This window comes from Panicum virgatum, chromosome 9K (genome assembly GCF_016808335.1).
Source record: "Panicum virgatum strain AP13 chromosome 9K, P.virgatum_v5, whole genome shotgun sequence".
Classification (NCBI taxonomy): Eukaryota; Viridiplantae; Streptophyta; class Magnoliopsida; order Poales; family Poaceae; genus Panicum; species Panicum virgatum.
In genome coordinates this window covers 25974928-25999355 of record NC_053144.1, presented here as the reverse complement: position 1 = coordinate 25999355, position 24428 = coordinate 25974928, and the positions used below count along the sequence as shown (strand labels likewise).

At 45.6% G+C, this 24428-nt stretch overlaps 2 protein-coding genes and 1 pseudogene across 4 annotated transcripts; all 3 read left to right on the top strand.

Moving 5' to 3' along the window:
• The first annotated feature begins 6525 nt into the window (after positions 1-6525).
• Positions 6526-11623, top strand: LOC120651005 (annotated as a pseudogene).
• A 1128-nt stretch (positions 11624-12751) lies between these two features.
• LOC120651004 (heat stress transcription factor A-2c-like) lies at positions 12752-16034 on the top strand. 3 transcript variants are annotated; one of them, XR_005665893.1, is made up of 5 exons: positions 12755-13334; positions 14203-14289; positions 14445-15295; positions 15476-15561; positions 15656-16034. XR_005665893.1 is itself a non-coding variant. In XM_039928327.1 (2 exons), the coding sequence occupies exons 1-2, from the start codon at positions 13032-13034 to the stop codon at positions 15219-15221; spliced, it is 1080 nt and encodes a 359-aa protein (XP_039784261.1). In that variant the 5' UTR covers positions 12752-13031; the 3' UTR covers positions 15222-15298. The 3 variants fall into 3 exon arrangements, 1 of the variants encoding a protein (XP_039784261.1); XR_005665892.1 differs by lacking the exon at positions 14203-14289 and having other exon boundaries at positions 12754-13334; XM_039928327.1 differs by lacking the exons at positions 14203-14289; positions 15476-15561; positions 15656-16034 and having other exon boundaries at positions 12752-13334; positions 14445-15298.
• Positions 16035-19537: 3503 nt separating this feature from the next.
• Positions 19538-24156, top strand: LOC120651003 (protein EARLY HEADING DATE 2-like). Its single transcript, XM_039928326.1, has 3 exons — positions 19538-20075; positions 20167-20605; positions 23233-24156. The coding sequence occupies exons 1-3, from the start codon at positions 19880-19882 to the stop codon at positions 23837-23839; spliced, it is 1242 nt and encodes a 413-aa protein (XP_039784260.1). The 5' UTR covers positions 19538-19879; the 3' UTR covers positions 23840-24156.
• The last annotated feature ends 272 nt before the right edge of the window (positions 24157-24428 follow it).

Genomic DNA, 24428 nt, shown 5'->3' with positions numbered 1-24428 from the left:
TGATCCATCGTGCTAGCAGCCTTCCGAAGTAGCCACCTTCCTTGAGTGAGCTCTTATCCTCCTGGCCCGGCGGCCGACGTGTACACTGCTCTTCACCGTGAGGAGATCATTCGAGCTTCGCCCTTTCGCCTGCGCTCGCTCCTCCAACAACAACGAAAAGGAGAGACTTGCACAACAAAGCACATCTTATTCAAAAAGGACCGCAGAACCCTCAACCCGTTTTGCTGAAGGGGTGGCCGCGACACTAAACAGCCTTTCGCCCATGACCGCAAGGAATCCTCGCGGGTGATGATAGGCGGGACCCTTCGACCGTCGGCCGAAATGTTCTAATCCCACGCGTGAGACTAGTGGTGGATGGAGTGAGCTGGGCTTCGTGCGGCTCGAGTTCCATGGACGCGCGTGAGGGAGCCGGGCAGGGCGATTAGCGTCGGGGTTTAATTAGCGGGGCAAGGATGATATCGTCCCGATCTTTTTAGAGTAGTATAGATAATTTTTACAGTCCTGAGCACAGCTATATTAGCGAGTGTCCTGAGCACAGCTCTAACTAATACGGTCTGGTTTAGATCCCTATAGATAGTAGCTATCTACTACTACCTCAATCCCAAAATATAACAATTTTTAGATTTGCTCAAAGTCAAATATTTTCATCTTAAAATAATTACTTTAAATAGAAAATATTACAATAAAAATAATTATTTTTAAATAGAAAATATTACGTATTATGATGGTTGGTTTCATTATGCATAAACTAATATCACTTTTATGTTGTCAATCTTTATTTTTTTTTTACCATATACAACTAAAGTTTAAAATGTTTGATTTGGAGGAAACCTAAAAATAACTATATTATGGGATGGAGGTAGTAACGATTATCTCTTTTGGATCCAAATAGGTACTCCTCCATACTCAAAATAATTGACGTTTAGGACAGCGACACAGTCTCCAAAACACAACTTTGATTTCTTATTTCTCTTAAAATATTTATCAAAAAGTGTTATATGTATACTTTCATAAAAGTATTTTTCAAGATAAATCTATTCATAAAATTTTTACATTTTCAAACTCAACAACTTGAGAGTTATTCATGATTTATATTCTCAAAGTTTGACTCAAACCTTGGCCAAAACATCAATTATTCTGGATATGGAGGGAGTATAGATAATAGACTAGCTAGTATTTGTTAGCTAGACCTCAAGCTAATGACTATCTCAATATGTGGACCAAATCACATAATAACTAATACTCCCTCCATTCTAAAATAAATACATTTCTAGAGTTCAAAATTTATCCTAAAATAAATGCACATGTCTAAGTGGGACAACCTAGCTCTAGTTGCCTTTTTCTAATTTCTCTTCTCCTAATAAGGATAGAAGCGGACTGGATTCGCACGGATAAGGAGTCAGATATCTCGGATATCCGTCTTCATGTTTCCATCCCCTAGAATGGAAGCACATATGATTCGTACGGATATAGATTCGGATATCTCAGATATCCATGTCCCTGTTTATTCCCTGTTTCCATCTCTACACTACTACAGAAACAAGCTTTTATCCCGGTTCCAAATCCCCTTTTCATCCCGTTTTTGGAACCGGGACAATGAAGCCGGGACAAAAGGCCCGGACCCTTTAGTCCCAGGTGAAATAACCGAGACTAAAGGCCATGTGTAACGTAAAAAAATATTCTGTGCAACCCAGAACTCGAACCCGAGATGTCTTGCATCGCGTGTAATTTCTTTACCACCCCACCTACACAACACATGTGACTTTAGAATGAATGCATTCATGTTAAACTAACACGTGAAGGACTCTTTTGTCCGGGTTGGAGCCACCAACCGGGACAAAAGACCCCTTTTGTTCGGGTTGGAGCCACCAACCGGAACAAAAGGGGGTCCTTTTGTCCCGATTGGTGTTACTATCCGGGACTAAATGTCCAGAGCCTTTTGTCCCGGTTGGAGCCACCAGCCGGGATAAAAGGGGTCCTTTTGTCCCGGTTGGTACCTCCAACCGGGACAAAAGTTCCTGTCCCCTCCGCTGGCCTGGCTAGCCGTTGGACCCGGGACAAAAGCCACCTATTGTCCCGGGCCCAAAAGCAGCCGGGACAAATGGTCTGGAACAAAGGCCTATTCTGTAGTAGTGCTAACTCCCAAGATGCAATAATTACATTTTTATTGGGCTATATATGTAATTTTCTCACTAGCTTTAATTTCCGTGTTCAAACTCTAGAAGTGTATTTATTTTAGGAGAGAGGGAGTAACTAACTAACTACTATCAACTAATGGATCCAAATAGGATCTACTACCGCTCCGAGCAGAGTAGCAGGGGTGATTTGTACATGAGATCCTATAAAATTGTCCATTCATGCATAACTAAGCAGCAACTTCCTTCTTGCAAACAAACTTTCTAAAAAGAACGGGAAAGTGCTTCCTTGAATATGTTTGCACAATTGCACTGGAGGAACTGATGAGAAAGAATAGGAAAGTGCTGCTGCTTCTAGTTTTTGCCATCCGAGCTTGGGCTTATGCAACACTACCTAGTTCTTTTTCGGCGCGCGGCATAATAAAGGACAACTAGAGCTTGGGCTTTTGGCCTTTTGCATAATTGCAACACTCCCTAGTTTTTATACTTCCTAGTTGGGCTTAAGGGTGTCTAGTTTTTGTACTTCCCTACCTTCTCTTTTTATTTGTCAAAGAAATCAAGGACTTCCCTAGTTGGCGTCTGCACCTGCAATCCAAACAAAACAAGGCACAGACAGCAGAAGAGGGGCCGTCCAGGTTCAGTGTACCGGAACACAAGGCACAGACAGGAGACGAGGGGCGTCCAGGTTCAGTGCACCGACCGCGGCGCGGAACCGGCAGAGTCAGACAAGGGCGCGCCGCGTGGATCTTGCGTGGCGCGCGGACCGCAGCGCTGCCTGTGACCGCGTGCATCGTGCCTCCCACTGGCCACTGACGCCGCCACCACCACGGCACAAGGCACCAATGCAAAGACGAGACTACGCCCTGTTTGGCAGGGCTCCACGAGCCCGGCCAAACGGTGCCAATCGCACCAGCTCCAGGTGTGGAGCTGGCGCTCGAGCCCCTAACGGTTTTCAAAGGCGAGGAGGAGCCACATTTTCGTGGCTCCAGGCGGCTCTACCCGCTTCCGTCCCACAATGCCCCTCCCCCCACACCCAATGCACAGAAAGCAAAAAAAAACGACGCGTCTCTCTCCCCCCGCGGACCTCAGGCGAAACAGGAGAAGCATCCGCTCCGGGACTGGCGGCGGCGGCGCGAAGGGAGGGCTGGGGTAGCGAAATCGACGGGAGGAGGGCCGCTGTGACCCCTCCGCCGCTGGTCCGCGTCCCGTTGGCCGCCGCGCCGCCGCGGGAGGAGGAGGCCGGCGGCGGCCGCGGGCAAGGGCGGCGGGGAGGAGGTGGCTGCAGGCCCCTGCTGCGGCAGGAGGTGGCCGGCGGCGGCCACGGGCAGGGGGGCGGGGGGAGATGGCCGCGGGCCGCTGCGGCGGAAGGAGGTGGCCGCCGCCGGCTGTGGGCTAGGGCGGCGGGGGAGGAGGTCGTTGCGCTGCCGCTACGGGAGGAGGTGGCCGGCGGCGGCCACGGGCAGGGGCAGCGGGGAGTAGATGGCCGCGGGGCGCCGCTGCAGCAAGGAGGTGGCCGGCGGCTGCCATGGATGGGGCGGCGGGGAGTTGGGCAGGTGGCGTTGGGGGAAGCGACGGGAGGAAAGGGAAAGGAAGGAAAGAAAAAGAAAAGAAAAGAAAAAGAAAAGGAAAGGAAAGGAAAGGAAAGGAAAAGAAAAAAATAAAATAAAATAGAAAATAAAGGGTATTATGGGCATTTTACTTTTTCTACGTATTTTAAACAACCCGGTGGAGCTGTTTTGCCAAACGTTTTGCAAAACAGTTCTAACTCCACCAGAAAAGCCGCTCCACCAGAGGAGCCAGAGCTGGAGCCGTTTTTTGATGAGCCGGAGCCCTGCCAAACAAGCCCTACACAAGGGCCGAGGACATGGAGCCATGGAGGCTGGGTGGGCTGGGGCAAGGGGGTGGTTCCGTTTCTCTTCTCCTCTCGCGGCTAGGATCAAATACGATTGATGGATGTGGATACGAACGCAGATAGTTATTTTTTTAAAAAAATAAATTAAGATACAAATAGTACTAAATTTATCGCATACGATATAAATAGATATTGACAACTTAAAAATTAAGTTAAGTATTCTGATTTGATACGGTGTCAATATCCAGACTCATGTATGAACCCTCGTATATGAACCCTCTAAACAAATATAAACGGTAATCCATACTATTTACACTCCTACTCTTAGCCGTCCTTTTGACTCTGATGGGTTGGATGTAAAATTTTATAAACTAAATTATAGCAAGTTAAATTATAAACATGATAAATTGTATGTATTATCAAATAGTAGGTAAGAAATTTATATGCTCATTTAGTTGTTTAGTGCCAAATAGCAACTAATATTTCCCTCTTATATGGCATCCCTCCGTCCTATATTATATGTTATTTTGCTATTTTGGGATATATGTTTTTGCTATATCGCTAGATATAGTGTATCCGTAGTTGCATAGTATGCATCTCGAAATGTTAAAATGATCCAAACTATAATTTTGATAATAAATTATCCAAATCAATTAGGCTCTTCGTTTCCACGGATGCGGCGTGAGTTGAAACGGAACGCTCTGCTGGCTGCTGCCGTCTGCGGACTGTCTGCCCTTCGCCTACCCCAAGTGTAACGACCCGACCCGGGGTAACGGCTAAGATCTACTCTGCACGTTGAGTAAACCACACCTGCTAAATAACTCTCTTGTGCTTTCGTCCTCGCTTCGCGCAAAAGGTTGCAACCGGAGTTATTCAACTACCCTGGGCCTGGTATTTAAGCTGGTCTAGACTCCACTCCACTTCCAGTATGGGACTAAATTCGTGCCGCTACAGTAGCTCCGAATTTTGGCCCGGCCCACTCTCCCGTGGGCTGTTACACCAAGGGCCCAAGCCATCTTAGGGCATGCACAATGGTGTAGACGGTTGCCGTCTATAAGTGTCTAGAACATCGCACACAGACAATAAAAAAGACAACATGTACAGTGGAGAGTGGAGTGTCTGTGAGTCTATCCATAAGTTATTTTATACAGGTATGGACACACAATACAAGGTGATCAAGACTAAATTGGATCTTTGTATACCTTATTGTTGCATGTATGAAATAATACTTTGTGAATCAAATAAAATGAATTGTACCGGACGTACTATAGAAAAGCAAGAACATAGTTTTATTCATGATCTGCACAGGCTCTAGCTCTTTTGCTCTATTGCGCTTCTTCGGCGGCGAGCTCTGCTCCTTGGTCTGCCACGGGTCAGCAGCCTTGTGCACCCCTGCAGAACAAGTTCAGATTATCAGAATTTCCATATAAGCATCAACTGGTTACAGGAGAAACAATTCCTGCGTACTTGCAGTTTCACATGTACAGAAGAATACATATTTTATTCGAATGATTAAACTGAAAAAGGTAAAAACAAAGAGCTGCACTTGCATGAATTTAGCTGTTCAAGTGATCCGCTTCTCCTCCTCTTGTTCCAGGACAAGCATGCATCTAGTTCCTTCCTCTGTTCTAGGGCACACACATAGGGTGGTACTACGCTTTATCAGAAAAGCACATGTCCTTGGACTGCAAGAATGGCTTGCTAATTCAATTTAAATCTGAATGACATATAGGCCTCAACCACAAGACCACAACCTTGCTAATTCAAGTTCAATCTGAATGACATATAGACCTGAATGACATATTTGCAATTTCTACTACCTAGCAAATAGATAACTCGATTTCATTTATAGCCTTCAGTTCACTAGATGCACACATAGATAGATATAGATAACTCAATTTCATGAACAGAGTAAGGTTCAGCTGTCCAGAGCAAGGTGAATACATTAACTCAATTTCAGGAACAATGCACATCAAAGACAACATCACTAAAGTTTCAGAAAGCTTACGTCAAAGTCGGCGGCGAAGCTTGGCTCTTGGGGTGGATCATCTGCAGCTGCCGTCGCCGCCAGAGCCGAGGTGCCAATCCGCTAGCTGCTGCGTCGCTGTCGCCGCCTTGCCGCCCAGCGTCGCTGCCTTCCCGGCCCGCGCCGTCGTGCTTTTCTCCTCGCGCGCCGCAGATGCTGCTAGGAGCTCCCGCACCGCCGCAGCCGACCGCTACTCCGGGCCCATTTGTGAGACCCCACCGTGACTGCAGCTGGGATTTGGTGGAGATGGAAAGAGGGAAGGAAAAGGGCGCGCTCGCAGGTGGATTTCACGCGCGCGGGCAGGGGAGCACCGGATCTTGCCGTCGTCGCCGAGTCGCCATCCCTACGTACAATGCGCGGCGAGCGGGCGATGGGCGCTCGGAGCACGACCCAGTGCCGTCGCCTCGCGAGACGACGGCACCGCTCGGTTCTCTGCCAAATCGTGATTAATTAGCTTGGGTAATCGTAATAAACCGTAAAACGACCGCATCATTAAGAGCGTTGTGCATGCCCTTATAAAAAATCTCGCTGCGCTTCTACTCGAGGAAGTAGATTCGACGAGGAAACCCAAAGCAGGAGCGCGCGCGCGCGCATCAAGGAGTTCTTCTATCTACCCATCATGGAGACCGAGTTCCAGGTATTCAATTTCAGACGGCGCAATCCTTTCCCGTCCCCTTGTTCTTCGTCCCGCGCGGTTCCAGAAAGTTCGATTTCATTTTTTTCTTCTGTCCCGGTTGGATGTGTTCGAATGTTTCGTTGTTCGGGCTGTAACAATCGGATGGGGGATCGCTTGTCTGCTGCGAAATGTTTTTTTTTTGTCTGATCTGATTTTCCTTGAGGGATGCTCAGCGTACTCAAGGGAATGACGAGACTTTCCAGGGACCCGGGCGACGAGGGTTGAAGAGAGATCGCTACGATACATCTGGGGTGACGGGCGCCGGTAGGTTTCGTGATGCGAGTGGGAGTTGGCAATCTGTACGAGATCAACGAATTTGGTGGATACTTTGGTTAGTGTTCAGAACAGGGGGGAGAGAGCGGAATCTCCGGAAATCAAGTTGGCATCGAAATAGCTCTCCAGGTTCTGATGAACGAGAAAATTGTAAAAATGAGACTCGAAACAATGCACTTCGCAAATTTGCTATTCCAAACATCATCATCGTAAAAATAGGACTCCAAACATCAATCATTTGATTATATTGACATTTGGTGTATTTTCTCTCTTTTCTTTTTTCTTTTTCATGTATTTGAGGTGTGTATTATCCCTTTTGCCCTTCAGTTTTTTTGCTGCAACACACGTCCGTTCGTTTCTTTTCCCGATCGCATCTCTATCTCATGTGTGTCGTCTTCGATCGCCTGCAAGCTAGGGCCGGCGCCATGAAGGAGCCCCAGCCCGAGAAGCCTGCACCGGCCCCTTGCCTCTTGCGCCGCAGTCGTGGCCGGCCTTAGCCCCGGGCTGAGCGAGCTCCTGGGCGGCAGCCTGCCTGCCCAGGCAGCTGCAGCGCTAGCTAGCCTGCCTGCCGAGGCCGGGGCGGCGGCCTGCCTGCACGCCCAGGCGGCGGTGGTACTAGCCAGCCTGCCAGCCTGCCAGGGCGGCGGCGGCAGCCAGCCAAGCTTGCCCGTCAAGGCAGCAAGGCAGCAGGAGAAAAGTTTTAATCCATGAATGAGTGAAGGGTAAAAATGACATTATACACTCTAAATACATGAAAAAGAAAAAGGAAAGGGAGAAAATACACCAAATGGCAGTATAATCATGTGGTTGATGTTTGGAGTCCTATTTTTACGATGATGATATTTAGAATGGCAAATTTGCGAAGCACATTGTTTCGAGTCCCATTTTTACAATTTTCTCCTGATGAACAGCAAACCGATGGGCCAGATGGAGTTCTAGCCCCAAGTGGAATTTGAAGGGCTTTGCAGTCAGTTCGGTTGATTTCTGGTCAAGTGCTAACTGCTAAGCTATTCTTCTTCTAGTTGTTGTCTGAAACATCAGAAACTGTGAGTGGATTAGTCTTTGTTTATCAGAGAGATTTCTAACTATCACAATCACTCGTGGGTTCGGTCTTTCTGTAGCCGTCTCGCGAGCATTTGTTTTGTCCACTGTGGCCATAATAGTTGGAGGTTTCAAGGACTCCCCAAGAATGCTATCAATTGACCTCTTTGGTTTAGTCTTAAACAACTGATTAAGCAAACAGGAAGTTTTTTTGGCTTGCTACCCACCTGTTGTTGGCCCTGTTTGCAGCTTCTGGTCGATTTTGAAGGCTCGATCTTGGGAAATCCAAAAATCAGATGACTCCCCGAATCAAGAATCGAGGATCCATCTGATTATGGATTCTGACTTTTGGATTTCTCAAAATCGAGCCTTCAAAATCGGCAATAAGCTGAAACAAGCAGAGCTGTTGTTCCTTCAGTTCTGCAGCCCTTAGGAAGGAAAAGAAGCCATCCCATTTATCTGTTTAATGCAAAATCACATAGCCCGAAATCTTGGATTTCTTTCCAGACACAAATTTGCAGGGCTAAGATAATTTACTATCTGTTGTTATGTCCCTCGGAAGAGAAAACTATCTGATGCCCTGATGGTGGAATTTATGAAGAACTTTTCTCTTTTTTTCTTTTTCTTTTTCTGCCCTCTGTTTTCTTTGTTTTGAGGTTTAGCGGCACTACTAAAATAATAGTTTCCTTCTGGATTTAGACTGTATAACTTGTAGCATTGTCAGTTCCATTCTGAATGCTTTTCTTTGTCTTCTCATGTTGAAGATCATATGTTCTTAAAGTAAAAGTCTACTTTCCTGAAAGATCAGTGAACAATTGTTGAAACTGTGAAAAAAAGATCAGCAATGACAACTGAGAAGTTCTATAATATCTTTTTGAGTTTATCTGAATACTGACAATAAAATTTGTATGTGCAGTTCCTTGTAAAATTACTGTAAATGACTGCAAGTCTGCACACTGCAATATACTTATAATGGAAGGATCATCAGATTTAGTACTTTTTAGAAAGCTGGCACTGTAGGTTCTTTCATTTTTATAAGTTGGAATGAAACGGCTGTGCCTTTCTTTCTCCTAATGGACACCAAAAAGAGATTATATAAGTGCACACATACAGAATACATTGGTTTAGAGATCTGTTACTTCACACTGCATTTTTTATTTTCCAAAGTAGATCGATTTAGATAATGCATATATACTACTATACTTCAAACAAAATAGGAATTTGCAATACAGAGAAAACAGTTTTGTTATACTGTTGCTCCTATGAAAACAGTCTCAATGGAAGGCATATTTTGGTAAGGAAAATGTCTTCCAAATTAAATTTTGACCATTACTTTCTCTTGAAAGGTACTATGAATTGCTAAAAAATTAACACCATATTGGAACTTTTGGAAGTACTTTGAATTCTGGTCAATTGATGCAATTTTTATATTCAGTAAACATGCATATGCTAATTGTTGATCAAAATTTATAAACTTTGGTTTCACCCTATTTAAGACACACCTTACATTGACAGGAGGGAGTATTTCATTGCATCTTCAAAATTTATGATGCTACATGTTTTATTAAGTTAATACTATAACTACCCTTATATCAAGCTACAGATTCTTATCCCCTTTATTGATTATCTGTACTCGTACTTGTCTTTGGCAATCGCACTTGTGGCAGGTTTAATCCTTTTATTTCTTTCAATAGGATGGCAAGCAGGAGGTTATTGAAGCATGGTACATGGATGACAGTCAAGAAGACCAGAGACTTCCTCATCACCGTGAACCTAAAGAATTCATTCCTCTGGAGAAGCTTTCAGGTTTTCACATTTGTAGCTTGTGCTTGAACTCTAGTATACTGTACAAGTGGTAAACATTTAATTTCCTTTTCGTAGAAGCTAAAACATTTGCATGTTTTATTTCTAGAACTAGGAATCGTCAGCTGGCGCCTAAACCCTGATAACTGGGAGAATGATGAGAACCTCAAGAAAATCCGTGAAGCCAGAGGCTACTCTTACATGGTCTGTTTGTACCCTTAGACTTGCAATTATGATTCATTGTCTTATGTTTTAGTCTAGTACTATTGAGTGTTTAGTAAAGTGAAATATAAGGAAGGCATTTATTTCTTTACTATTTGCAGGACATTTGTGATGTATGCCCAGAGAAGCTGCCAAATTATTAGACTAAGATTAAGAATTTCTTTGAAGAGCACCTGCATACTGATGAAGAAATACGCTATTGCCTTGAAGGGAGTGGTATGTGTCTTGTGTTTGTTTGTGACACCATGTGAGCATTTTAAGAAATAAGATATCTTTGGTACATGCACAGAAATGGAAAGGACATCCTTTTCTATATAGTTATGTGTTCTATTCTTATGTTTTCTAGGATACTTTGATGTGAGGGATGAAAATGATCAGTGGATCCGTGTAGCAGTGAAGAAAGGAGGCATGATTGTTCTGCCTGCAGGGATGTATCACCGCTTCACATTGGACACTGACAACTACATCAAGGTAGTTCTTATAACACTTGTGTTAGTGCCCTGTTTTTGTTCACTTAACATCTTTAGTTGTGATTGGTGGGTGAGTCTCGGTCCGGAATGCAAGGGTGGCCAGGAGTCATGATGGAAGTGGTAGTGTTGCTGTAGAACTGGAGAAGTGATGCACAGTGATAGAAGGTGGTGTGTGGGGAAGTGAAGGAGAAGACAGGAGTTTTTAGATAACTTGCTTGATCTATCTGGACATAATTCTCTTTGAACAAATGATGATGCCCAACAAATGTATCTAGGAATAACTGGTGTGGGTTTTAGTGTTTGATGGCAAATAAGATAACGGTCGAACTAGATAAGTCAATTGTCCATGTCCTAGCAGCCACCGAAAGTGGGTGACACAGGTTCTTGGACTTAGGCTCCTATTAATGTAAGTTTCATATATGTTCCTGAGAAGTTACCATCACCAAGTAGTTTGTGCATATTTGTGCTGTTGTTTAATATGGTACAAGTGTTCACTATTTAGCTGAGGCTACAAACTTTCGATGATCTTCTCTAAAATTTTGTAAGATTTAACAATATATTTGGCATGTTGGATGATTAGCTTCAGAATCCTGTTACTGGAAACCGTGCTACTCTGTTGATCACAAGCATGTTCTTGCAGGCAATGCGGCTCTTCGTTGGTGATCCTGTTTGGACGCCGTACAACCGTCCCCATGATCATCTGCCAGAGAGGTAAATCCGAGTTTCATTATCATCATGGCTCTATCTCGGATCTTTCCCGTTGACCTGTTCCTTATGGAGTCGTTGTATCACTGCAGGAAGGAGTATCTGGACAAGCTTGTCCAGGCAGAAGGTGGAAATCAGGCTATTGAAGCTCGCTGAGGCCACTTGGAACCTACCTGTTGAGCTGTTCCGATGCATATTATGTACAATCTGAATAAGATGTTGTACGCCCTTACTTATGTAGTGTGTTCTGTCAGTTTTAAGTGAATCTGTGAACATGGTTCCTATCAACTGTGTGTATCGGTTCAGCTGACCTAACCCCTACATTATATTACTGTCCATATCTTGAATAAATAGAAACGGGTGCCGCTATAGATGAAGGTGCGTGATGCCGGAAGATGATCAAAAGCTTCATCTGAGAAATGCCTTCTGTGTAAACATTTCCTGTTCCTTTTTTTTTGCGAGGATTCCTGGTCCCTGTTAACATCTGAAATTCCTGTGTTCAGATTTCGCTGAACATGTGTAATGTGAGAGTTGGTTTACGGAATACACCTATGTAGGCAACGTGGTCAACCCACTCTCAATTTTTGCCGAACAAATCGGTGGGTTTGGATTGTTACAGTTTCCAGGCAATCCAGTGCCAGTGGCCTTGGAGTGGAGGTGAAGTGCATCCTGCTTCCTAATTAGAGACCTCCTGCAGCCACCGACTTGTCCTTTTTTTTGTTGGGTGTTTTGGACTTGCCCGAACAAAGATATGTTATTACAGAGTACAAACTCTCCCTCAAAGCAGTACTGTAGCTTTGTTCAAGCAGATACCAATAGCTTTGGTCAATGACAGGCTTGAGTACTAACTACACGTAATATATACTATAATTTTTTTTTTGAAAACACCCAGAGCATTGGGGAATCATATAAAAACTCAATTGGGTACCTACGCTAACCGCGCGCTCAACGCAAATGGACTGCCAGGAAGTCCGAAGACACACCTACCGAAGCTTAAACACGCCCACACCACACACCTATACACACGCACACACGTACCTCGGTACCCCATGGGGAATTTTCCCCGGTGCGACAGCCGGTTAATCCCGATGGGATTCGAACCGCGGTGGGCATCTCGGCGACTGCCGGAGCTAGCCACCAGACGTCCGTCCGCATATACTATAATTTACAGTGGCAAAAGCAACCACCGAGGCCCTGGACCTGGAGGAATCTTGCTGACTTGGCCCATCCGAATGTGCTCTTAGAAAAGAATAAACTCTCCTGACAACTGGGCCAGATCGTGCGCTGTGGGCTTGCCATTGGGCCCCCCGGTCACGCGCGACCCTGCCAGGCCTTCTCTCGCGTCGTCGTGCCGGCTCCTCCTGGCCCCCCAACCGCACCCCCTCCCGCATTGTCTCCAGAAGCTTCCGAGCCCCCCGCGGCCGGGCGGTCGCCGGACGCGTGGTCTAGAACCTTCCACAAGCCTCGCGACGTGTCTCGACGCGCCCGTGCCCGTGCCCGTGCCGGTGCGGCGGGGATATTTAGTGGTCCGGCCACCGCCCGCCCGCCCGCCGCTCTTCTCCCGCGACCCGACCCTTTTCACGGCGCAGAAATATATCCCCGTCCCCTTCCCTCCCCTTGGCTTCCATTTCCACCGCCACAGCAGCAGGTATCTATCTCCCTCCGCGATTCGCCACTTGTCCGGGCGGTTCCAGCTCCCGATCGCGCGAATCGAGTCCGTTCTTGGCCGCAGAAGCCGTCGGGTGGTTCGTTTTCGACCGGAAGCGTCTCAATCGCGGGGTTCTTGGTTTCCGCGGGCCGAGTCCTTGGGCGGGCGGCGGCGGCGGCCATGGAGCCGGCGGCGGCGGCCGCGGGCATTGTGAAGGAGGAGCTCCTGGAGCAGCAGCCGCTGCAGGACGGCGGCGGGGACGCGCCGCGCCCGATGGAGGGGCTGCACGAGGTCGGGCCCCCGCCGTTCCTGACCAAGACGTTCGACCTGGTGGAGGACCCGGCCACCGACGCCGTCGTCTCCTGGAGCCGCGCCGGCAACAGCTTCGTCGTCTGGGACCCGCACGTCTTCGCTGACACGCTGCTCCCGCGCCTCTTCAAGCACAGCAACTTCTCCAGCTTCGTCCGACAGCTCAACACCTATGTGAGTCCGCCAAGCCCAAACCTCCCTTCTTTCTTTTCTCGCTTTGGAATGGTCGCTTCTTGTTCTTGCTCGCGGCCTGCTAATGCTGATGTACTAGTTTCGTAATCTGCGTTTGCATTTGTTTGTTGCATACTAGTTTCTAAACTTTGGTGGTCAGGTAGAGGCGTCTAAAATGAATCCAAATTGTTTCTTTATCTGCCCGGAATGCTTGAGCTAGTGTTGCAATGTCAGCAGAATCTTATTTAGGGGTTCTAAATCTAGAACGTTTCAGAGGAGCAATGAGCTAGTAACGCACGCAATTGGCGACGGTTACATAAACTTAGATAAAGCAAACGTCCTTTGAGTTACTTGCAAATCTTCCATTCTTCCCTCTACATTGTTATATATAGAGAGAGAGTAGTGCGTTGAGCTAGGTGTTGATTTAGATAGAAAGACTTTCAGTGCTACGGAAAAGAAAATTTTCTGTGTATTTTGATATTAGATTTCTGATCACACCTGGCATTGCTCGTGTGCAGGTTTAGTTTTGAGATCGTATCATGAGCCAACACAACCCATAGTTGATGATTTATGCTAAATTTCTGAACAAAAAAAGATAGTCACACGCAAAGTTAAACTAAGATTTTGGGCATATCCAATAGCGATTTGTGTTGTGTGGTTTTCAGGACTAGTTGAGCTTCAGTGTTTTTACCATGATGTTGACTTATGCATGTGTGAATCAATATACTTCCTTGAATGTGTTTATGCTTGAAAGTTGAAACAATACATCCTCCAGTGAGCCTCATCTTAAGGTGAGGCATGGAGAGGAGAGATAAACTCTCCCCAACAAAAGTATAATCCTGACTTGGTTTCTTGAACTTTCTTATTGTAGCTAAATGGAACAAGATACTGTCGATGAAGTACGAGAACCAGATTGTTTTGTTCTAGAAGACTCTACTGATCACCTTCAGATGCTATAGTATACTGCTGCTCATTGTCATTATTCCAGCTACCCTCATTGCAAATTATAGAAATCTATGAGCTGAAATTTGCAGAAGAGTTTTTGCCAAGCTAACGAATTGGCTAGTGACTGTGACCTGACGGTGGTCATTTCTTGTCTGTTGCATTCTGCAGGGCTTTAGAAAGGTTGATCCTGATAGATGGGAGTTTGCAAATGAAGGTTTTCTCAGGGGTCAAAGGCACCTACTGAAGACAATAAAGAGAAGGAAGCCACCATCTGCTGCGCCTCAATCACATCAACAGCAGGCTTCCGCTTCTTGCCTGGAGGTTGGTGAGTTTGGATTTGAGGAAGAGATTGACAGGCTGAAGCGTGATAAGAACATCTTAATCACAGAAGTAGTAAAGCTAAGGCAGGAGCAACAAAGTACTAAAGATCATGTGAGAGCCATGGAAGAGAGGCTACGTGTGACTGAGCAGAAGCAGGTACAGATGATGGGGTTCTTGGCAAGAGCAATGCGGAATCCAGAGTTCTTCCAGCAGTTGGTCCAGCAGCAAGATAAGAGGAAGGAACTTGAGGATGCCATCTCAAAGAAAAGAAGGCGACCGATTGACAACACTCCATTCTACAGCCCTGAGGAAACAAGTCAGAGTGAACAGCTTGATTCACAGTTCATGTTCGATTCTGATGTGCTTGATGGGCTCAGTGAACCTGGAATGCCTGAGCTGGAGAATTTGGCAGTGAACATTCAGGAGCTTGGAAAGGGTAGTACAGATGGTGCAAAAATGGATCAAGCTAATGGCCAGTCAGAGCTGAATGATGACTTCTGGGCAGAGCTACTGATCGAAGATTTTGGAGACAAGGCAGGGCAGTCAGAGTTGGATGGAAGACCTGAAGTTGTGGAGCACCTTGCTCAACAACTGGGGTATCTGAGTTCTTCTAGCCCAAAGTAGAGTTGTGTTTGTAACGGTTCATCCGACAATTGCTGGTGCTTTCCATACTATTGCAGATCATCTTGAACAACCTGGTATATTTCGAATTCAATGACACAAACCTGTTAGAATAGCTAAGATAGCGAGTAGTGAAATTTTGTTATATTCATAAATTAAGATTTAGAGCAGTGATTTGTGCAATTGCGTCCAAGGATTTGCCCCTTTCTCCTTGTCTTTCCTGCTTAATCCTGATGGTTTAATTGCTCCTTATTCAGTTAAACGGTGGAGATTTGTGGCTGTTCTGAGGGGTTCATGTGGGAGGCTCAGACTGTGTAAACCACTATGCTGAAGGCTCCGTGCTGTAAGCATTCAGCTGTCCGTTTTTAAATAAGTGTATTTTAATGCTATCACATTGTGACACTTGTACTGATGTTCGAATTCTTTGATGGATGCAGGTGAGGGATCCGTGAGGTGTTGGCTAACTTCTCCATGCTGACTGACAAAGAAGTCCTACAGACACAGACCAGAGAAGACATACAGCTGTTATCAGCTCTTATCCAGAAGCTCTTACAACCAGAAGCTGTTCTACTGTAAATGCACGTGCCCGTGCCATGGGTGGACTTTCTTCAGGTTCTGCATTGGGTTGTAGCCTTAATTTTGAGTACTTGAGTCACTCTGTGAATGGTGTAACCTGAAGACATCCGTAGCTTGTTGTTTAGCTATTAAGCATGATGTTTTGTACACTGTGCGTCAGGTTGCAAAATAGGACCAGATCTGAACGATTTAGCATATATTCTTCCTATTGCCATCATATTGACATATTTTTCTAGACTCCTTCCTGGAATCGTGGGTGCGGTCTGCAGTTTCTTTGCATTTGGTAACAGCCCAACTCTTGTCTCATGCTTACAAGAGTTGTTGACTGGCTTCTGCGGCTTGCCACACATTGTGCGGTTTCTTTGTCATTTGCAAACAGCCTGCATGTGCACGTTCACTGTTGCCTGATGTTGTCCCGCAATGGCTCGGTAGTGGATTGAGGTAGTTCAGTGATGTTGAAAGCTCTGAATTCGGAGCCCATCAGAGCCTACTGGTTGAAGTAAGAATAAAGCATGATCACTGTTTAGAGATGTGGACAGCAAAGGGTGGGTGGGGCCTTGCACGGCACGTAATTAGGAGAAAGCCAAAGAGGCACACAAACAACACACTAGTACTAATTTTGTATAGTAACAGAGGTAACGGGCCAATGTTCAGTCTAAACAGGATGCGTATCCCTTTTCTGTATCTGATGCCATTGTGAGCACAACATGTAAAGGCAGCTGACAGAGAAAGACAAAGGAGATGGAAGAACATGCATCAAAATAGTAACAATTCACATATCTCCACTACTTCATCAGTCCATCGCTTAAACAGTGAAAAGGGCAAATGGGCATCAGATGACTTGGTACACGGCAGTTTGCAATGTGACTTTTCTTCCGTAAACAAACAGAACAAACGATGAACAGAAATTGATGGCGTTATAAACTAGGATCTGTTAAACATACAATATGCTGGACCTATGTTGTCTAAATGCATGTTCTGAACCAGTAGATAATCAACTGAAGTTTACTGAAGTTTAGTGGTTACCTACGAGAAAAGCGAATCAATACGCTACATGTTATAGCGCTCAAGTAGTAGTCACATAGGTTCTGTATAACAAAGGTGCATGTGCATACCTATATGGATGATGATGTAGTCCTCTGCAGAGTGTTCACCTAAATGCTGAATGGTAAAGAAATGATTACCTATCGTTCAGACAATTATCAGGCTCAACAGCAACTTAAACGGGCTAAATTGATGATTAAACGTGTTCAAAGTTCGATTAAACTGATATGGCTGCTTAGTGTGTATCGTTTAAAGGTTGAATTTAGGAGCTCTAGAACTGGATTTTTTTTATTTTACCTTTTATCGCTAGTAACTAGCCAGTTATTCAGAGATCTGAATATCTGGTTAGAAGAGCTGCATAAGATCCAACAAACTGGCAGCAGGAGTGCCCACACAATGCCAAAGGGAGGAATTAAGGGAAAGAAAGGGGCCCAAAATTCTCATCAGTGGGGCTAGTTTAGCACACCATCTTTGGGCCAAAAGCATGGATGGAATAACAAAAGGTGACACGCACAAAAGAAGGAAAAGATTAAAGCAGCAAGCAAGGCATTATAATTCAAGTATCATCCCTCAAACCACCAAAATAATAAAACATGCATGGGCAGGCTAAAAGAGCATGCAACAGAGATTCAGAAAGATGGAGGAAAGAAACCTTGTTTAAGACTGATCAAGCCTGCAGAAAAAGAGAGGCCTTAGAGAGGGACTAGAGACAACAACAACAAAGAGTGGATGTCTGGACTCAGCTGATCTGACTTTGAAGCCCTAGACAGCCTTTAAAACACCCCTACACTAGATACACTACATACCTGCAAGTTAACAGAAAGTAGCCTTTGAACATCAGTCACATTGGTGTACGCAAACAAACTCAGAACGATCAGTCCTGGTGATGGGTGCACAGAATAAATCAAAAATAAAATGAAGAGGTTCAATGGGTAGGTGTGCTCTGTGCTGGAACTTCTGCTTTCTGTGTAGGGTGAGCCTGATCCCTTGTGTGCGTGCAATGCATACTCTGTGGTTTCATCGCCCTCCTTTTTTTTAGTAACTTCTCATTTTTTTTTTGTTTTCTGTCTGGTCCTTGATATTATTCCAATGGTCTTCTCTAACTATAGTGCAGTGTTGCAACCAGAGGTCCAGCTGGGATTCACAATAGGACAAAGTAGGAAAAAAATGTGTGCTACTTCAGTATGGTATTTATGCTAATTACTTAAAATCTGCACCAACCAGTTCAGTCCACAAATAAAATATAAAAAACATAACACCAATAATCATACTGATCTTTAGATGTTACTGGCCGTTCGTCTGTGAAAGAGGGGAACAAATGTTTCAAAAAATCATCACCTTTAACACATCTATCTGAATATTAGTTTGTGGTATGAGCTTGGTTGCTGAAAATGAAAGTTGGAGGAATTGGAGTGTCGGACTAATCCTGTCTATGTAAAAGAGAGAAACTTGGACACCGTGGTTTTACTATTTAGCATGCATGTCGACACCGTCATGTCCTCATCAGTTACCATAAAAAAACATGCATGGGCAGGCTAAAAGAGCATGCATGCATCAGAGATACATTCAGATAGATGGAGAAAAGAAACCTTGTTTAAGACTGTGATCAAACTTGCAGAAAAAGAGTAGAGACAAGACTGGATGACTGATCTGACCTTCAAGCCCTAGATGACAGCCTTTTTAACACAAGATACACTATGACTGCAAGATGTTTGTGCAAACAAAATCTGAATGAGCAATATTGATAAAATCAACATCAGAGGTGATTGGCCAAAAAAAAATATCAAAATTAAAAGAAGAGGATCAATCAATGAGTAGTGGGTGTGCTCTGGCTACCACTTTTGCTTTCTTTGTAGGGTGATCCCTTGTGTGTGCATGCAGCTCTATGTCCTGCCCTCCCTTTTCTTTCTAGTCCTTGCTATAATTCCGATGGTCTACTCTGACTACAGTGCAACAGGGCCAAGTAGAAAAAGGAATAATGTACTGCCTCAGTATGGCCGATCAATTCATATTGATGACTTCAATTCTGCAACAACCAGTTTAAACTCCACAGAAGTATAATACAAAATGAAACATATATATTATTCATGCTCATCCTAGTATATGTTAGTGGGCTTTAATCTTTTGCATGGAAGAAAAATCAGTGCCTTTGGCACATCTACCCTGATAATTAGATTTTCGTGAAAGGCTGAGTAAGTGCTGCAGATAGAAGTTGAACTAGTCCTCCTGTCTACCTATGTAAAACATAGACTATTTCTTCTTCAGTTCTACCACAATTTTGTACAGTCCCAGTCAGAAGAGATAGTGACATATGTAGCTAGCAACCATACACAGAAATGAACTATTTTCCCCTCAGAAGATAGTATGTCGACACCATGTCATATGCTCACTATGCATTTTTACCACATGATTTATTGTCTGCTAATAAACCAAACAAACATGCATGATGGGTAGTAACTTGCTGAGATGCAAATGATCACTGATCTGTATGTGTGTATCAGTGTATAGCTCAAGTTTTTTCTTTTATCACAAGTTCATGCATGCTTGCCGCACGCCATTGAGAAAAAGGGTGTAGAAACTAAAGGCAAAAGATGGCACGGCTGGATGGTTGTAGCTTTTTGGCCCTGACGGCTGACGGGACCTGCGGAGGGACGGGAGTGCACTCGATTGCAGCATCTCTACTACCCGTAGGCCTTCTTATTCTGGCTGGCTGCAGCAACTGCAGCCTGCAGAGGGCAACGCCAAACCCACACACACCACAGTACACCTCGCTCCTCTCTGACGCCTTTTTTTCCCGATCCCCTGCTGCTGCAATAATAATCTGATTGCCCCCTCCTTACTCCTGCTCGATCGATCGGTCGATCTCCTACTCTCCTCTCTCAAATATAATCACACTTGGACACAGCAGCTAGCAGCCTGCTTGAGCTGAGACCACATACAGGAGTGACTAGTGAGAGAGAGATAGAGAGAGGAACTGCAGCCCAGACTGCTGCGCAAGAGAACACCAAGAAACAGACAAGGCACGCTGGTGAGTGGTGATCATGATGCTCTCTGATCTTTCGTCCGACCACGAGGCCACTGGATCCAGCTCCCATGGCGGGGACATCGCCATCAGCTACGCCCTGAGCCCTCTCTTCCTCGCGCCGGCGGCCTCGGCCACCGCGCCGCCGCCGCGGCCGGAGGCGCCGCCCAGGGCGGCGGGGGCCAAGAGGAAGAGAAGCCAGCCCGGCAATCCAGGTAACAATACGTGCATCTTTAATTTCTTGCACACCAATAGGAGCTAGCTATTCTTTCTTTCGCTGACTCCGCACAAATTAATCAATCGAAGAGCCCGGCGCGGAGGTGATCGCTCTGTCGCCGCGGACGCTGGTGGCGACGAACCGGTTCGTGTGCGAGATCTGCAACAAGGGCTTCCAGCGCGACCAGAACCTGCAGCTGCACCGCCGGGGGCACAACCTCCCCTGGAAGCTCCGCCAGCGGACGAGCCTCCCGTCGTCCGGCGGCGGCAGGCAGGGCGACGCCGCCGCGGCGCCGCCGCGCAAGCGCGTGTACGTCTGCCCCGAGCCCACCTGCGTCCACCACGACCCGGCAAGGGCGCTGGGGGATCTGACCGGGATCAAGAAGCACTTCTCGCGGAAGCACGGCGAGAAGCGGTGGCGCTGCGAGCGCTGCGGCAAGCGCTACGCCGTGCAGTCGGACTGGAAGGCGCACGTCAAGGGCTGCGGCACGCGCGAGTACCGCTGCGACTGCGGCATCCTCTTCACCAGGTATATATGCTCCTGTGTTCTTGTGTGCATAGAGCTAGCCATGGACACCGTACCCTCATCTCTCATGAGCTGATGAGCAGCTTGGTACTAGTAATTAATGTTCATTCTTGCCCCGACCAAAGCTAAGTGCCGTTCTTATATATGCTGTGCATGCTGAATTTCTTGCTGTCGTTCAATTCTCTTGTTGGAAGAAATAACAGTGCATGTGCATTTCCATGTCTTTTTCTTTATACCCACGACGATATTCAGCTAGGTAGAGCTTGAGTCGTGTGTTCATTTATTTATGTACTTTCTGACAAATAAATAAATTAAATCATGTGGTTATGCATGATCTTATTAGCTACTCTGGGTTCCCGTTCACCATTTCCGTTTCTTTAGCAAAATGGTTACCATATTCTTGAAGGTTTTCTAAAATTTAATTAGATCTGAATTGTGAAGTTAAAAACACCGTACCAATTCTTGGCGTTCATGTCTTTCAAGAAACATTAATATTCTTGGGGTTCATATGTGGTGGTTCTTTTGAACTTGTGTTTGTAATGCCAATAACATAACCGCATGCGACTTCATTGAGAATTTTGAGGTTTTCATCTTACCATAACCTCTGCACGATTACACCACAAGTACATCTCTTGCATGAGTGATAATCTTTTCCAACAGCTTCAATTTTGAAATGGCCCGGCCCAATAGTTTCTAGCCTGCTTATTGTTATTTATGCATCACAACAGTTGGTATGAATATAATTAATACATATGTTCATTAGGATGTCGTTGTCGTTGAGAAAAATGCTAAGAATTTCTAGTGCGGTGTTGGCCGCTCATAAAATCACTGTGGGGGAATTAAAGGTCAGAACTCTTGTTGCGAGAGGGAAGAACTTGCGGTCACTGCTGGAGAATGTCATATTGGTACCAGCACGTTAGTGCCGGTCCAATAGGAGCCGGCACTAACGTGCATGTACAGTACAAGGCGGGCACGTTAGTGCCGGCTAGCAACACCAGCCGGCACTAACGTGCCATCCCCCAACGGTTCGCTCGCATGCCACAACGGTCATAAGACACGTTAGTGCCGGCTGGAAAGTCTAGCCGGCACTAACTTGGTCAATTACAAGTTAGTGCCGGCTGGTAGTTCTAGCCGGCACTAAAAGTCCACACTTAGTGCCGGCTAGAACCACCAGCCGGCACTAAATTGCCCTGTATATCAGGCACTCCTTCTTCCCCAGCCCGACCATTTCATTTGGCCGAGCTCCTCCTCTCTCTCATGGCGTGTTAGAGGGGAGGTGCTGCCCATTTCCCTCCAAATTTGTGAGGATTTCACCCATCCAAGTGCACCAAAGGTTAGTAGCTTCTTCCACTCTTCTTTCACGGTGTTTATTCTTTGTTTCATGCTTTCTAGATAAAGAAAATAGTGATTTTAAGGTTGAGGAAAAATGAGCATAATTTTCCGATTTGTTCATTAATTTGAGCAAAATAGAATCGATTTGTTACTTTTTAGATAAGGTTTTCTAGATAGTTTGACTATGACACATTTAGAGTAATTTTTTTGAATTATTTCACGGGGACATGTGTACATGTTATAATGCAAAATTTTAAGAATTTTAAGGATGAGGGAAAATGAGCATGATTTATTAATTTGTTCATTAATTTGAGCAAGGTAGAATTTATTTGTTGCTTTTTAGAGAATGATTACTATATAGTTTGACTATCACACATTTAGAATGATTTTTTTGAATTATTTTATGGTGACATGTGTATATGTTATTGTGCCAATTTATTTTGCTATTTAGTTTAAATTTACTAGATATGTGGCCTATGACACACTTACATTTTTTTTGAATTACTTCATAGTAACCTGTTTTTAGGGATGCATACCTTGAATTTTCTTTTGTCATGAAAAACATAAAATCTCTGGTCAAAGCAGCAAGCAACACGTTCACATATTTGGAAACCTCTCCAGACTGCAACTGCTTTATGGTAGTCCATGTGGTCACCATGTCGACATTTCCTTCAAATTAAACTAATTCGAACCTGCCCATACCCATCCAAGCAATTCAGGAATGAACACACAAATACTGCAACCTGCTGCTGCAGTGCTCGATCTGCCGTAGGATCGTTTTCACATCCCCCCATTTCCTGTTGCACATGCACTTCCTAGTTCCTACGCTGGAGGGGAGACGCGGTTTCAGCACGCGCGAGCTGGGAGAGGTCCCCCACAATCGATAACATGCATGTTCATCAGGTCTTCGATCGATCAAGTCGAAGATGAACAGTCGTAGTTCATCACATCTTATATGTTACCCATACACAAGATAGAAGAGATTCTTTGATTTACCGGGTAGCTAGTGCGTTTAATTACCCTACACGCGCGCGCACGCACGCACAGACCTAGCTAGTGATCACAAAGGAAACTCTGGCAAAGGAACCTTGCTGCTAATCATATGACTCTCAACTTTTTCGTCGCCAAAGTTAAATGCAACTTTTACATGCATGGATTGCATTTGAGTACGCACGCATGTGCACTTCATCAATATTAAAATGCATATTAACCAACCACTAATTTACTAAACTAATCATTGACTCTTTCCTCTGATCCTTTTGTTTAACACGCGTACGCATGGTCTGCTGGTGGTGCAGGAAGGACAGCCTGCTGACGCACAGGGCCTTCTGCGATGCCCTAGCAGAGGAGAGCGCGCGGCTTCTTGCGGCCGCCGCTGCAAGCAACGGCGGCAGCGCCATCACCACCACCAACAGAAGCAATGGCGGCAACACCAGCAGCGACCTCCTCTTCTCCAGCAGCATCGCCACGCCGCTGTTCCTCCCGTTCCCCAACCCGCCTCCTCCTCCTGCCGCGGCGGCGGCGCAAAACCCTAACGCCTTCTACTTCCTGCACCAAGGGCAGCAGCCGCAGCAGCTGGCTCGTCCCTTCCTGCAGCCGAGGATGATGGTGCAGCCCTCGCCGTACCTTATTGACCTCCACGCGGACGCCACCGCCGGTGGCGGCGACACAGTCAACTTCGGCGGCCTCCCCCCGGACAGCTCGGTGGCTCTGCGCGGCGGCGGCCACCGGCGCCTCACCAGGGACTTCCTCGGCGTCGACGGCGGCGGTCAGGTCGAGGAGCTGCAGCTGCCGCCGCTCTACGCCGCCACGACGGCTGCTGCCAGCTGCGCCACCGACCTCACCAGGCAGTGCCTCGGCGAGCGCCTGCCGCCGGTCAACGAGACGTGGAGCCACAACTTCTAGAGACCCCTACTTCTACTTCAAGTTGAGAGAAGCCACGTACGCTCAAACTGCAATACTCCATGCAGCCAAACTATAAGCCCAGAGATGGTCGAGCGTGTCATCTTGTGCACGTACACGCGTTGCTGTTAATTAATTTCTTGATCTGCATTTATTTCCTTGTTTAATTCTCGTCGTCTAGGGTAATATATATAAGGTGGGTTCAACAACCTTGAAAAACTTTTGATGAGTACGTGGACCTTATCGAATTTATGCCGGGTTTTATATTAATTAAGATTTGTTTCATACATGTTCTCATTGAGATGGTGCGGCTATGGTAATACATTGAAGCATCTTTGTGTCTTCTTCTGTGTTGGATTGGATATATATGAACTCCATGACATTCTACTGCACAATAAGCACGCATGCTAGCTTTCAGATCATAAGTCGGAAGCTAGCAAATTTTGCATGTCACAAATTCAAGATTTTTTGTGAGTAAATTTTAGAGATAAGTCTGATTTTCAACCTTAGCTTGAACTACAATACCGGATAACAAAAGTCATCCAACTGTTGAAATCGGGAAAATTTGGCCCCTTAGGTAGTTCTGAAGGTA